Raw genomic sequence first — 13,964 nt, 5'->3', positions numbered from 1 at the left:
CCTTTCTTTCTCACTCAGAGGCTATACCTTGGAGAAGTCAGTCCTGAAATTTGCTGCCTTTGTATGTAGAGCCTGAGTTCAAAGAAAACCATGGAGTACATTAGGCATTGGCTTTTTAATTATCAGTTCATAACGAAAGGTTCTCTTTGTGGGGAAAAAATAATTTCCTGAAGGATGAGCCTCTGCAGTTTCCAAAGCTTGGAAGAAAATATCAATTGCTTGCATTCATGGCACAGAATGGAAAATTCCAGCTTTGCAATAACCCCCTTATCCCAGAAAAACAAGTAGATGTACCGCAGCAAGCCGAGTGCTGGGAGAGCAATCCATCCAGACTGCGAGCAGGACACACTTTTTTCCACGTATATAAAGCGCAGTCAGAAGAGAAATGGATGATTCAAGCGGTAACGCTCAGGAATTGCGAAGAAAACTAGGGCTAGAAGTGCACTTGATATGAGAGGTCATGGCTCAGCAGTAATTAGGAGAAAATACAAATGGGGATTTTCTTTAGAAAGGTCTTTCTTTGCCCTGACCCTCCATGTTCTCTAAGTGCTAACTCCTGCCACACTATTCAAGCGAAACAAAAAACACAACACAAACCCCCCCCCCCCCCCCCCAAACAAACCCAGCAGGCGAAAAGCATAAAAGCCAAAATAAAATGAGTAACCAATGCCAGATTTTGATCCTTAAAAATGAGCCAAGTCCAGCATCTTTGAGAAACTTCCTAATTGCTCCCAGTTTTCCAAAAGATAGGCAGGGTATGCAGAAAAATAAACAAACAAACAAAACCCCCAAAACCTACAATAGGGGCTTTTAATTTCCTAAAAATACACAATAGAACTTAAGAGAAAGCTGCCTCCAAGAGCAAATGTCTTGGAAAAAAAAACAAGTGTGAAATAGCAACTGCAGACAGATGCCTGCACAAAGTGAGTTACCAACTCTTTCCTTCAAAGACTCCTTTCACTGTATTTTTACATCTTTCCTTCTGCTGAATTTAAGTCCTTGTCTTAAGTTCATGCCCAAATTACTACCTACTGGGAAAAAAAGATCTCTGAGACACAGCTGATTATGTCAGAGCAGGATCTCCTAGGACTCAAGGAGGCCCTGGCAGGCTTGTAGCCAGAGAAGAGGTGAAGGGCAGGTGAACCAAGCCCCACAACTGCTGTGCTGTTCTTTGGCAGAGGAGGAGAGGGCGGATTTTAGCGGCAGGAGCAGAAATCACCCTCGCCCTTCAGCCAGCCGCCTCCGAGGCACAGCTCTGACGGCCAGCTCTGCATGAGGAGGTGCAGCAGCTCTTGCTGCTTACCGAGTTTACCAGTTTACTTTTACTTTACTGGTTACCCTGCACACTGCATGCTAGCTTCTCTGCACATCTCTTTGCTGTGTCTTCCAGTCCATTCAGCATGGAACTAAAAGTGAACCTTAGCCAATACAAACTCAAGCGCCTACTTCTGTTTTCCCCCTCACTGCTGTGACAGCCTACAATCACAGATTTCAGGTCACAACTTGTTTTTGTGTTTCTGTATCAGAAGCACTGGGGTGGTGTCTGTTTAGAGACTGATCTTTCAGATGGGATTTCTGATGCTGCTTTAACGAGTGTCTTAACAACTAATTGTTCCTCAGACTTCTCTCTGTCTGTCTGTTGACCTGCTTTGCACAACACCTAATTCTGCCTTTTGCACTGGCCTGATATCTTTCATTCTCCCACGGCCTGATCACTGCTCCACTAATGGACTGCTTCTTGCTTGGACAAAATCATTCCTACATCAACCTTCCCAGACTGCAATGTCAAGATGAATCTTCTCACAAGTTTTCCATGACTGTCATTAAATGTTTGTTATCCTCATGCCCAGATGGCTTTTCTTCTCCAGTTTTCATCTCAGTATTTCTCTTCTGGATTCTCTGACCTCTCTCCAGCTCTGCTATTTGCTGATTTTAGCATCATGTCTGTGCATTGTCATTTGCTACTAATTTACAGAATACTCATCCTACCACTCTAAAAGCTACACATTCCTGCGCAGCCTGCCTGAGTTATCCCTCTGCTCAGCCATCCAGCACACAGAAAACATTTTTAGAATTAACCACCCCAACCTTCCCCACTCCCCAGGATTTCTGAGAAATCTATTTTTGGTTTCTGGGCATGATCAATGCTAACAACATTGCTCTTCCTCTCTGACATTGTATCAAGGAAGACATACAGACTTTTTGCTTATTTGAAACCTGACTTTTTGAATCGGAATGTTCTCATAAGCTTCGCTGATGCTTGCTGCTGAAAAGGGAGTAAAGAGCTCATGCTTTGCCCAGGTCACATGCTACAACATACATACAACACATGAGTCCTACAGAGGGGGGAAAAAAGGGTTACAAACTTCTGTATTTTTATCAATTTATGGGAACATCCTACTGAGTTATTCCTCTTAGGAGAGAATTTTGCAGTCAGGGCACAGGGTTTAACTTGTTGCTACCAAGTTATTAAGCCTGTTCATAACGAGTGAAAATGACACTTTATGTCTGTGGTTAGCTATTTCCCACATTTCTTGTCTGAAGTAGACACCTTCTGTATTTGTTTTGTTATCTACCAAATGTGTTTTGCTACTTGCAGCAACAAAAGATTTTCATCCTGTGTGGTACTATTTTTCAAACTGCAATTAGGTAAAACCAACTGTCTTATTCTCGCTGGTAAGAGCACACCTTAAGTACTGGATTCATTTTTGGGCCCTGCACTCCAAGGAAGACACTGAGGTGTTGGAGCATGTCCAGGAAAAGAACAAATCTGGCAAGGGTCTGGAGAACAGGTCTGGTGAGGAGCAGCTGAGGGAACTGTGATTGCTCAGTCTGGGGAAGAACAAGCTGAGAGGAGACCTCATTGTTCTCTACAACAACCTAAAGGTGGTTGGAAGGTGGGGCTTGGCCTCTTCTCCCTGGTATCAGGTGATAGAATAAGAGGAAATAGCAAAGAACTGTGCCAGGGGATGTTTAGACCACTGAAGAGTGGTCAGGCATTGGAACAGGCTGCCCAGGAAGGTGGTGGAGTCACCATCCCTGGAGGTGCTCAAGTAACATGTGGATGTGGCACTTCAGGACACGGTTTAATGACCATGGTGGCCTTGGGTTGATAGTTGGACTTGACGACCTTAGAGGTCTTTTCCAACTGAAACAATTCTTTGCTGTTCTATGTGAATGGCTCATGGTTTCTACCAAAATGTCCAGTTGCTTTTGTTCTCTTCATTTAATTGCAATTGCAAACTAAACCACATTGCTCACATGAAAAAGCCTGAGCTTCCCTCAGGAATCCAGTGACACCAGGAGAATAGGAAGACTTGAAGCAGATGCACTGCAACCCAACAAGCAGAAACAGCTTCTTGATGCCCACTGTCCACCAGACTGCCACAAGAAGAGCGTGACAGCATCATATCACAAGTGAGCTTAGAAGAATTAAGAAAGATAAAATCCCTTTAATCCAAAGGTCTAAAGCCTGTAGCTGGTTTGAATAACAGCGTGTGCTGAAAATACACAATCTGCCCTGCACATGCCTTGAAGCACCAGCTCAAATCACCTGTTACAAAGGAATTAAGCTGTTTCTGGAGGTTTCAAAGGCTAATGTATGCCTTGCCACAGCCCGCAGCTCCACTGCTCTCTGAGTGACAACCACATTCTGCATCTAAATAGCAGGATTTAAAGCCAATTCCCAGGTTACTCATTCCTGTCCTAAATCTAATATTGCAAGCTGCAGCTTGTTTAATGTGAGGCAGGACTGTCAGTCCTCCACGCACAGTCATGTCACCTTTCCATTCCTTCCACAGGCGGTCCCATTTTTAGTCTGCTTCTTTCCATTTGAAATGTATCATCTGTGAGATCAGCAGTTCAGCCTTACTGTTGTTCCACTCATTATTTAACATTTTGTAGCAGAGGGACTATAACAATAAGAAAATTCTCATTTTACAGAGAAAGGTCGACGTGTACTTACATAATTTGACGCAAGATCAGGGTGCAGATAATCAATTCCTGCAATAAGACAGGACAGAACAGAAAGCAAATGTTAGAGAGTTTCACAAAGGAATTTCTCATCACAGAATCACAGAACGGCAGGGGTTGGAAGGGAGTTCTGGAGACCATTGAGTCCTACCCCACTGCCAAGGCAGGTTCACCTAAAGAAGGTCACACAGGAACATGTCCAGATCTGTTTCAAATGTCTCCAGAGATGGAGACTTCACCACCTCTCTGGGCTGCCTGCTCCAGTGCCCCATCACCCTTAATTTTAGCGATGTTCTTCCTTCTCACGTTTAGATGGGATTTCTTCTGTTCAAGTTTGTGCCCCTTACCCCTTGTCCTGTCACTGCATGCCACTGAAAAAACACTGGCCCCATCCTCCTGACACCCACTCTTTAAGTATTTATAAGCATTGATAAAACACATCCCCTCAAACGAGTCCTCTCTTTTCCAGACTAAAAAGACACAACTCACTCTTTCCTCATAATGCAGACGGTTCTAGTCCCTAATCATCTTTGTATCCCACAGAACAAAACAAGAGTACTTTGCAACCCCAGGAAAATGATCACATCTGATTGAAGTGAGATTCCAGTTTTTCCAATGTGGACTTTTAAACTGCTGCACCATTTTTTACTCCAGATAGGAGTTTTCAATAATTTCTGTCAAAATCCAGGTGTCAATTGACAAGGTAAGCTCAATACTAAATTGACCTGTTTTACTTTAAATTGTGATTTAAACAAATTTTTCATCTTTATACAAGTTCTGTCATCTCAAAGCATACCAGAGCTGACAGGATCAGAAAGCCTTGGATCAGTACAGTATTTTTAAAAAGGGACTGTTTTTAACCACTGGAAATTCTTAAATGAGTACAAAGAAAATTAACTAGGCTAAGGCAAACATTTTGCATTACGGTGTAAAAGAGAACTTTTATTGCTGGATTCAACCATGTTAGCCAATATCTGAGCAGAGACTCTGCACCTTGCTAGTTGGCTCAAGATAATAAGAAGGCAGTGTGCAGAATATCCTCATTTTAATGTATGGCATCTTTCTACAGATAAACATATCCCAGTGAATGGCACAACAGAAGCAAGAGATCTACCCTCAGATCTATTACGCATTGATTTAAATCATACAAAGAAATGGCTACCAATCTCATGTTGCATTTTGATTATTGATGTGCCTCATGTCTGCTACCAACACAATACTATGAGCTCAGTTGTATCTAGAGGGAGAAGGTTGTATTATGTGGTTACTCTGATGGAACAATTAGTTGCCATTATGTTGGGTCCTTACATGAAGAGGTCCCTGGGGAGGGCCTTCGTGGTCCAACCGGTAGAGAGACAACAAGAATCTCAAAGAAGAATTGTGTTATTCACCTGCTCTTTTATAGAGTTACTGGAAATGAATATAAGGCAAATCCCCCTTCTCTAAAAGCTGTCTCTGATGGGCCAACAGATTTAATTGACATGAAGCTCCATTTGTCATCACTCCCATCACAGCCATGCCTACCCATTCTAGAAGATTCTGCCTCTGTGGGATCAGTGAATACTCTGATTTCTCATGACATCATGTGAGAGATCACCTCTTACGCGAGACTGATCTCTCATCAACACAGTGATGTCTGAGTCTGCCTTCTCACTGCCACAAAAACCTTGTAAGCAAGCAGATGAGGAACAGAAATACATGAGTGCAGATCTAGGTTGACCCTAGAAAATGTATGTGGATCCAGACAATTTTGTTACTTATTTTCAATATTATCCAGTCATGATAAAAGGAAAACATTCAAAATGTAGCCCAAAGTAAAATGTTGAGAGACTGCACTTCAGCAAAGAATCCATGAATAGAACAACTTTAAATGTAGCTTTAATCTTCATCTTCCCTGAACTTAGCCTCAAATTAGTAATATATTTAATATGCAGGTCTCTATTGGCATTCAGCATGAAAGTGCTTAATTATTTCAGCTGTCAAGTACGACTTTGAGAATAATGTAACCCAGAAAATGTTTTCTTAAGTACTTTTTGCATAGCAATTACATCCTCCAATCAGTGCCTAGAGAAGTCAAGAGGAGTCTTTCTTTTGACTTAATGGCCATTACAGTGGGCCCTGGAAATCACCTGAATACAAACTACTTTTCATGCTTGGATACCCATGCTTCAGTACCTCTGGCACTGTCTTTACAACACTTACCTTGAAGATCTCAAAGCTTTTGTGGAGGCCAAGTCTCACCACTGTAAGCAATCCATTATTACTTTGAAATATAAGAGGTTTTTTTTTAAAAGCCTTGATTATATGGGGGGGGGGGGGGGGGAATCTACTTTAAATCACTAAATTAGGACTCAGTCTTCACTTACCGTCATCCATAATTCCTATGGTTACTCCTTTCCCTGTGTATCCCAGCTCCCATGCTTCAGCTACGTTAAGGTCAAGTCCAGGAGTGCCATCTGCTTGACCAGTGTTAATCTAATGTATCAGTGAAAAAAAGAAAGAGGTGTTTGTTTGTTTTTTCACTTGACAGACATTTCCACAGCCACTGAATTTTGCTTTATGTTTCTGTGCATATCTTTGGATCTATTTAGAATCATAGAATCAGCCAGGTTGGAAGAGACCTCCAAGATCATCCAGTCCAACCTATCCCCCCAGCCCTATCCAGTCAACTAGACCATGGCACCGAGTGCCTCATCCAGGCTTTTCTTGAACACCTCCAGGGATGGTGACTCCACCACCTCCCTGGGCAGCCCATTCCAATGCCAATCACTCTCTCTGGCAAGAACTTCCTCCTAACATCCAGCCTATACTTTCCCTGGCACAACTTGAGACTGTGTCCCCTTGTTCTATTGCTGGTTGCCTGGGAGAAGAGGCCACCCCCCACCTGGCTACAATGTCCCTATTTAAAAATAGACGATATTTGCTTTGGAGTGTGCATCTGTACATGATCATATCTAATGCAATAATGAAGCAGAGATTAAAAACCAAACCAAACCCCCAAACAACCAAGAAACAACCACAAAACCCACATACAATCAACCAAATCCCCAAACAAAACCCAATCAATGAACCAAAATAAAAATCCAGACAAAACCCCACAGCCACCTTCCCAAACCACAGAAAACTGCAACCCTGGGTGAATTCACTTCTTCATGGCTTACAAAATTTCACTCACATCAGTAGTTAGCATCTGATCAGTTTCTTACTAACAATGGTTAACTGTTGATTTTAACCGAAGAACTCAACCCAAAAATCATCTGGGCCCCAAGAAAGGACATTTCTGCATGTCAGGGCTGTGGGCCAGCCCAGGAAGAAAGACAGACCAATGTGAGCCAGAAATGCTTTTCTCCTGAAGTCAGGGTTCTACTGAAATTTATGACCACCAAGTTTAGTAACTGCCCCAGCCTGGGGCCAGGAGCCACCCAGGACAGGAGGGCAGAAGTGCCACTCGCTCCTTCTGAAGAGCAAGAGTGAAGACAGTGCACACTGATGGGAAGCGTCAAGGCAGGTTCTATTCACAGGTGCATACATGCAAAAGGCAACCAGGCAGTCTACAGGACTAAAACCGCCTAGAACCCTCCACCCCTTCCACCCTCAGCAGGCCTGAGAGTAGCCCGGCGCTGCCCTGCCCAGCTCAGGCCTGCAAGGCCTCAGCAGGCCGCGTGACGCAGCTCACAGCTGCCTGCCCGCTAGAAGCCTGCTCCCCCCCACACCATGAGGTAAGCAGGGACCTGTGCTCTGCCCAGAGAGGGGAGGAGAAAAAGAAGAAGAGGATGAAGAGGAGAACAAGAAGAGAGAATTGGGGAGGGAGAAGGAGAAGAAGAGAAGCGATCTCAGCCAGGCACTGCCTTATAAGCTGTGACACCGGAGAGCAGAACAGAGCAACAATATTACAGTATCTTGGGATGGAACAGGACTGGCACTGGGGTCAGGCTCACAGGTCTGTAGTTTTCTCGCTCCTCTTTTTGACCCTTCTTGTGGATGGGCATCACATTGGCCAGCTTCCAGTCTTTGGGGAGCTCTCCAGTGAGCCAGGACTGTTGATAATGATGGAGAGTGGCTTGGCCAGCTCAGCTGCCAGCTCTCTCAGCACCCTAGGGTGGATCCTGCCTGGTCCCATGGACTTGTGAGGATCCAAGTGGCTAAGCAGTTTTCTTAAGAGATCCAAGTGGCTCTGTAGTTTTTGTAAGGGAACCTAGCCCACTCCCCCCCCACCAACTACCACAGTAATAGAAACAACTTCTTTGATAATCAGGTTAGCCCTCCTTTAGGCAGCACAGTTCTCTAGATGAGCTTCAAGGGTCCTTCCCAACCCGGGGTGTGATTCTCTGGTTTAGCAGGACAGGCAACATCCTGTATCTTCAGGAATGCCTCATGTGCACCAACCTCACATTCTCTCACATCTATGAGAAAAATAACACAGCTTTTGCTGTTTCAGATGTGGAAAACATCAATTGTGTGTCGGACCACATTTTAGTGTGCTTTCCAACCTAAAAAAAAATATAGCACAACATTGTGACTGGAGTACAAAAAAGAAGTGAATTCATTCACACTTCACTTTATCATCTCATCAAGGATGAAGTCCCATCCATGCTAATAGTGCCCTCATTCACATTGTGCTAGTTAGAAGCAAGCTGGAATGTTTTGGTAAAAGAACTAGATAACAGGCAGTGAAATGAAAACAATTGATGTCAACTTCTCTCACAGTCTCGCTGAGAGCTCTGGGAAGAAGTAGTAAACATTCTCCATTTTATCTTTCACTTCTGCTTTTGCCTTACACCGAGACACATCTTTCTAACATCACTGCTTTCTAACCCTGCTCCCTAACCTCTTGGCCGCATCTCTCTTCTTCCTGAGAACTGGGGTAAGGTTGAGAGGGGCCAGGGGAGGTGTTGGGGTGGTTTGAAAGCCCCTCCTGGGGACTCAGGTTTCTGGGAGGGGAGTTGTGCTTTTGTATTGTTTATCCTTTGTATATTTCTGTATATAATTGTATATAACTGTATATATTGTAAATAGCTGCTTGTAAATTCTGCTAGCTGTAAATAAATTGCTTCATCTATATTCCCAGGGTCTGTCTGAGTTAGCTGGGGCAAATACAAAGTGTGGGGGGGTGGGTAAGAGCCCAAACCATCACACACATGAAGACTCTTCATCTTAGCAGAAGTAAAAAAAGTCATATTGGACATATTCATAAAATATAAGGAATAGATTACAAGGAGATGGAGTAAGAAGCACAACGCTTAAGCAAAAAGACCCCTCTGAAGTTAATGACGCAACGATGCATTTACTAAGCATTTTACCATAAAAAGGCTGCAGCACTAAAACTGATCAGAATAACTTTATCACCATTTTAATGGAAAAATATCACTTTGATAAGTTCTATATTAAAAAAAAAGAATTGATTTTTCTTCTAGGATTAAATAAATGAAACCATTTAGCAAAATATTAATTCTTCTTGACGTTGGCTTAAGCCAGAATCCATCTGTTTTCAGCTGTTCTGATTTCGACAGAGGAAGATCAATTAAAACTCACATTTCTGTAAGAAAACAAACCCCTCAATTTTTTCTAGCCAACACACTAGAACTTGGACTAAGAGCTCAAGGATGTTGCTAGGTCTCGCAGGAAAAAAATGAGAGGCAAAAGCCCATTTAGAACTTAGGCTGGCCACTGCTGCTAAGGAGAATAAAAAATGTTTCTATAAATATATTAATGGCAAGAGAAGGGGCAAGGACAACCTCCAGTCATAATTAAATAGAGAGGGGAACATAGTGACAAAGAATGAGGAAAGGCAGAGATGCTTAATACCTTCTTTGCCTCAATCTCCAATAGTGGGACAGGTTGTCTCCAGGACAACTGGCCTCTTGAAGTGGCAGATGGACTCAGGGACTAGTATAATCCCCCTGTATTCCATGAGAAAGAAGTAAGGGACCTGCTGAGCCACTTAGCCACTTGGTCTTCAAAAGTCCATGGGACCGGATGGGATCCATCCCAGGGTGCTGAGAGAGCTGGCAGCTGAGCTGGCCAAGCCACTCTCCATCATTATCAGCAGTCCTGGCTCACTGGAGAGGTCCCTGAAGGAGTAAGTTTGCAGATGACACCAAGCTAGGAGCAGGTGTTGATCTGTTGGAAGGTAGGAGAGCCCTGCAGAGGGACCTGGACAGGCTGGATAGGTGGGCAGAGGCCAATGGGATGAGATTTAACAAGGCCAAGTGCAGGGTTCTGCACTTTGGCCACAACCCCAAGCAGCACTACAGGCTGGGTACAGAGTGGCTGAGAGCAGCCAAGAGGAAAGGGACCTGGGGGTAATGGTAGAGAGTAGCTGAAGATGAGCCAGCAGTGTGCCCAGGTGGCCAAGAGAGCCAATGGCATCCTGGCCTGCATCAGGAACAGTGTGGCCAGTAGGACAAGGGAGGTTATTCTTGCCCCTGTACTCAACACTGGTCAGGCCACACCTTGAGTACTGTGTCCAGGTCTGGACCCCTCAATTCAAGAGAGATGTTGAGGTGCTGGAACATGTCCAGAGAAGGGCGACAAAGCTGGTGAAAGGCCTGGAACACAAACTTTATGAGGAGAGGCTGAGGGAGCTGGGGTTGTTTAGCCTGGAGAAGAGGAGGCTCAGGGGTGACCCCGTTGCTGTCTACAACTACCTAAAGGGACATTGTAGCCAGGTGGGGGTTGGTCTCTTCTCCTGGGCAACCAGCAACAGAACAAGGGGACACAGTCTCAAGTTGTGCTGGAGAAAGTATAGGCTGGATGTTAGGAGGAAGTTCTTGTCAGAGAGCGTGATTGGCATTGGAATGGGCTGCCCAGGGAGGTGGTGGAGTTGCCGTCCCTGGAGGTGTTCAAGAAAAGACTGGATGAGGCACTTGGTGCCATGGTCTAGTTGACTGGATAGGGCTGGGGGGCTAGGTTGGACTGGATGATCTTGGAGGTCTCTTCCAACCTGGTTGATTCTATGATTTTTTTGTTTATAGTTCTGTAGCAACATTTCACCTGGCAACTGCTTAAAGACATGCAGTTTTAAGGGTCACATCTGCACACAGGACACCATTACAGTTCTCTTTCAAGCCTTCTAAGGATCTTTTTATTGACTGAAATGAAATTTAGCTCTTGAAACATGCTGGGTCTTCCCAGCATAAAAGAGTTACAATTAAAACAACAGGACCAACCCTTGGATTCATTCCCAAGTTCTTTATCCATATTTGGAAAGAACTCTTGTAAAGCATTGTGACAGCACAGAATGGCCTCAATGCCAGTTATTTAGTCATGATTACTGTGATTTTCTTTAACGACTTACCAGGTACCACTGCTTCATAAATAAAGGATCATTCATGTTGATGTCAATGTCATTGATGTCCCTGTATCCTCGTTTCCTTCTGCTGAAGCCTTCCTGTTGCACAGCTTTCCTGACCTGCAAGGATTAATTTTTACATCTTTAGCTCAACATTCTTAAGCACATAATCAAAAACTTTTTAGCCATGTTGTGATCAGAAATAAGGATTCTGAAATCACACAATTTGTGTCTGTGACTTTGCACTCTCTAAACAGGTGATTGATTTCAGTCAAAATTTGCTAAGAGGTTGAAAGCTCCAGGACTTGTGTATACAGGGGAGAGACACCCAGGAGTGTCCTATCTGGAGGAAAGCCACAGCTTGAGCACGTTTTAGATACCAAACAACCCACATCAGAAGGAGCCCCTACCCAGACAGCATTATCATCCTGGATCTTCCTGCCGCACTTTTTTTTCATTCCCACCAAAATCCAAATGTTATTATTAGAAGCTAAAATTATGTAACTGAGAGGAGACCTGGACAATGTGTACTAACATCTGAGGGGTGAGTGTCAAGTGGATGTGGCCAATCTCTTTTTGGTGATCCATAGCACTATGACAAGGAACAACAGCTACAAACTGGAGCATAAAAGGTTTCACCTCAACGTGAGAAGAAGCTTCTTTACAGTGAGGGTGACAGAGCCCTGGAGCAGACTGCCCAGAGAGGTTGTGGAGTCTGGTCCTCTTGAGACTTTCCAAATCAACCTGGATGTGTTCCAGTGTGAACTACCCTAAGGCATCCTGTCTTGACAGGGGGTTTAGACTCAATCTCTGGAGGCTCCTTCCAACATCTAAGGTTCTCTGATTCGGTGAACTAGTTTCCAATATGTCACTGTTTCAAGCTGCGGGCAGTTGATAAAATGAGGATGCTGATCTCAGCCACACTTTGATTTTTAAAGATTTTTTTTCTTCAGGGCATTTTCAAAATGTTCTTTGGCAGGAAAGAACATTTTGCTGGGAGAAGGAAAACAAAACATTAAATATCTATATGTCTATATCTGTTGTGAGCTTTCACCATACTCCTGAAGTTCTCAAAAACATACCTTGTAAAACAATCTACTTTCAGGGATGATCCTTATGAGAAGTGATAAATTAATACACTGTCAAGGAAAATTAAAATGGCAAAAAAAGCCACTAAACTACACATGCTGCCTGAAGGGTGAGATTAAAATAGTGATTATGAAACACAACTGGCCATAGTTTATTTTAAAGATCCTTTTCTTTTTGGACAGTGAATCCACAAAAACACTTAAGTAAGCACTGTGGAAAAGAAGAAAAGCTAAGGCACTCAGCAACTAAAACCGTCATGTTATAATCACCTCATTTGTGCCCATGTAAAAGAGCACTCTGAAAGGGGACCACTGAATGGTTGCAACTAGAGTATGTGCTAATATATTCTCAGACCTTGCAGAAGTGCTGTCAAGCTTGTCATATTCTATTGTCTAACACCTGGAACCAAGATAGCATGAAAAGTCTTAGAGTTTAATGAAATATATATTTACTCTAGCCTTCCTGATCAAAGGCAAATGCTCAACAACATAAACTGAGGACACTTTCAGGTGCAGCAAGAAGGCAGCAAGACCCCTAACATTTTGTTAGACATTTTCTTGAAACACAGAATCATTAGATCTGTCTGGACTTCTGCAAGGCCTTTGGCACAGTCCCCCACAACATCCTACTTGCCAAGCTGGTGAGATACACATTTCATGGGTGGATTGTTCAATGGATAAGGAATTGGATGGATAGTTGCATCCAGAGGGTAGAGCCCAATGGCTTGAAGTCCAGATGGAGAGCAGTGACAAGTGGTGTCCCTCAGGGGTCCATACTGACACCTGTGCTGTTTCATGTTTTTATCAGTGCTACAGCCAGTGGGATCAAGGCACCGTCAGCAGGTGTGCTGATGTGAACCTCATAAGGTTCAACAAGAGCAAATGCAGGGTTCTACACCTAGGCCAGAACAATCCTCACTATCAGTGCAGACTGGGAGATGAGCTGATAGAAAGTAGCCCTGAGAAAAATAACCTGGGGGTGCTGGTGGACAGGAAGCTCTACATGAGCAGACTGTATGAGCTTGTAGCCCAGCACTGCCAGCAGATCTAGAGAGGGGATTTTGCCACTTTGCTCTGCTCTGGTAGGACCTCATCTGCAGTATGGCATCCAGCTCTGGAGTCCTTAATACAGGAAGGACATGGATCAGTCATCAGATGTTGAAGCATCTCTGCTACGTGAGAACAGGCTGAGGGAGCTAGGGTTGTTCAGCATGAAGAAGAGGCTCTGGAGAGACCTAAGAGCAGCCTTCCGGTACCTGAACAGACCCTGCAAGAAGGCTGGAGACTGTTTACAAAGGTCTGCAGTGACAGGATGAGGGACAATGGCTTGAGACTAGAGAAGAGCAGATTTACACTGGATGTTAGGAACAAGTTCTTTACCATGAGCGTGGTGGAACACTGGAACAGGTTGTCCAGGGAGGTGGTTGGGCTCCATCCCTGATGATATTCAAGGTGAGGCTTGACAGGGCTCTGGGCAACCTGATCTAGTTGAGGATGCCCTTGCTTACTACACAGGGTGTTGGACTAGATGACCTTCAGAGGTTCATTCCAACCCAGACCATTCTATGATTCTAATAATAAATCTAATAGCTCAGAGAACCTCTTCTACATGT

The 13,964-nt window shown here is 43.9% G+C and overlaps 1 protein-coding gene across 2 annotated transcripts in view; it reads right to left on the bottom strand.

The window, feature by feature from the left end:
- PCSK2 (proprotein convertase subtilisin/kexin type 2) overlaps positions 1-13,964 on the bottom strand; it is a 127,979-nt gene that overhangs the window by 51,261 nt on the left and 62,754 nt on the right. For both annotated transcript variants that reach the window (XM_064146176.1, XM_064146177.1), the window contains exons 3-5: positions 11,270-11,383; positions 6,339-6,447; positions 3,965-4,002 (exon numbers count right to left, since the gene is read on the bottom strand). In XM_064146176.1, coding sequence (XP_064002246.1) covers positions 3,965-4,002; positions 6,339-6,447; positions 11,270-11,383 — 261 coding nt within the window. The remainder of the gene's footprint in view (positions 1-3,964; positions 4,003-6,338; positions 6,448-11,269; positions 11,384-13,964) is intronic.

Source organism: Pogoniulus pusillus, chromosome 7 (assembly GCF_015220805.1).
Source record: "Pogoniulus pusillus isolate bPogPus1 chromosome 7, bPogPus1.pri, whole genome shotgun sequence".
Lineage (NCBI taxonomy): Eukaryota > Metazoa > Chordata > Aves > Piciformes > Lybiidae > Pogoniulus > Pogoniulus pusillus.
This window is presented reverse-complemented; position numbering and strand designations above follow the sequence as displayed.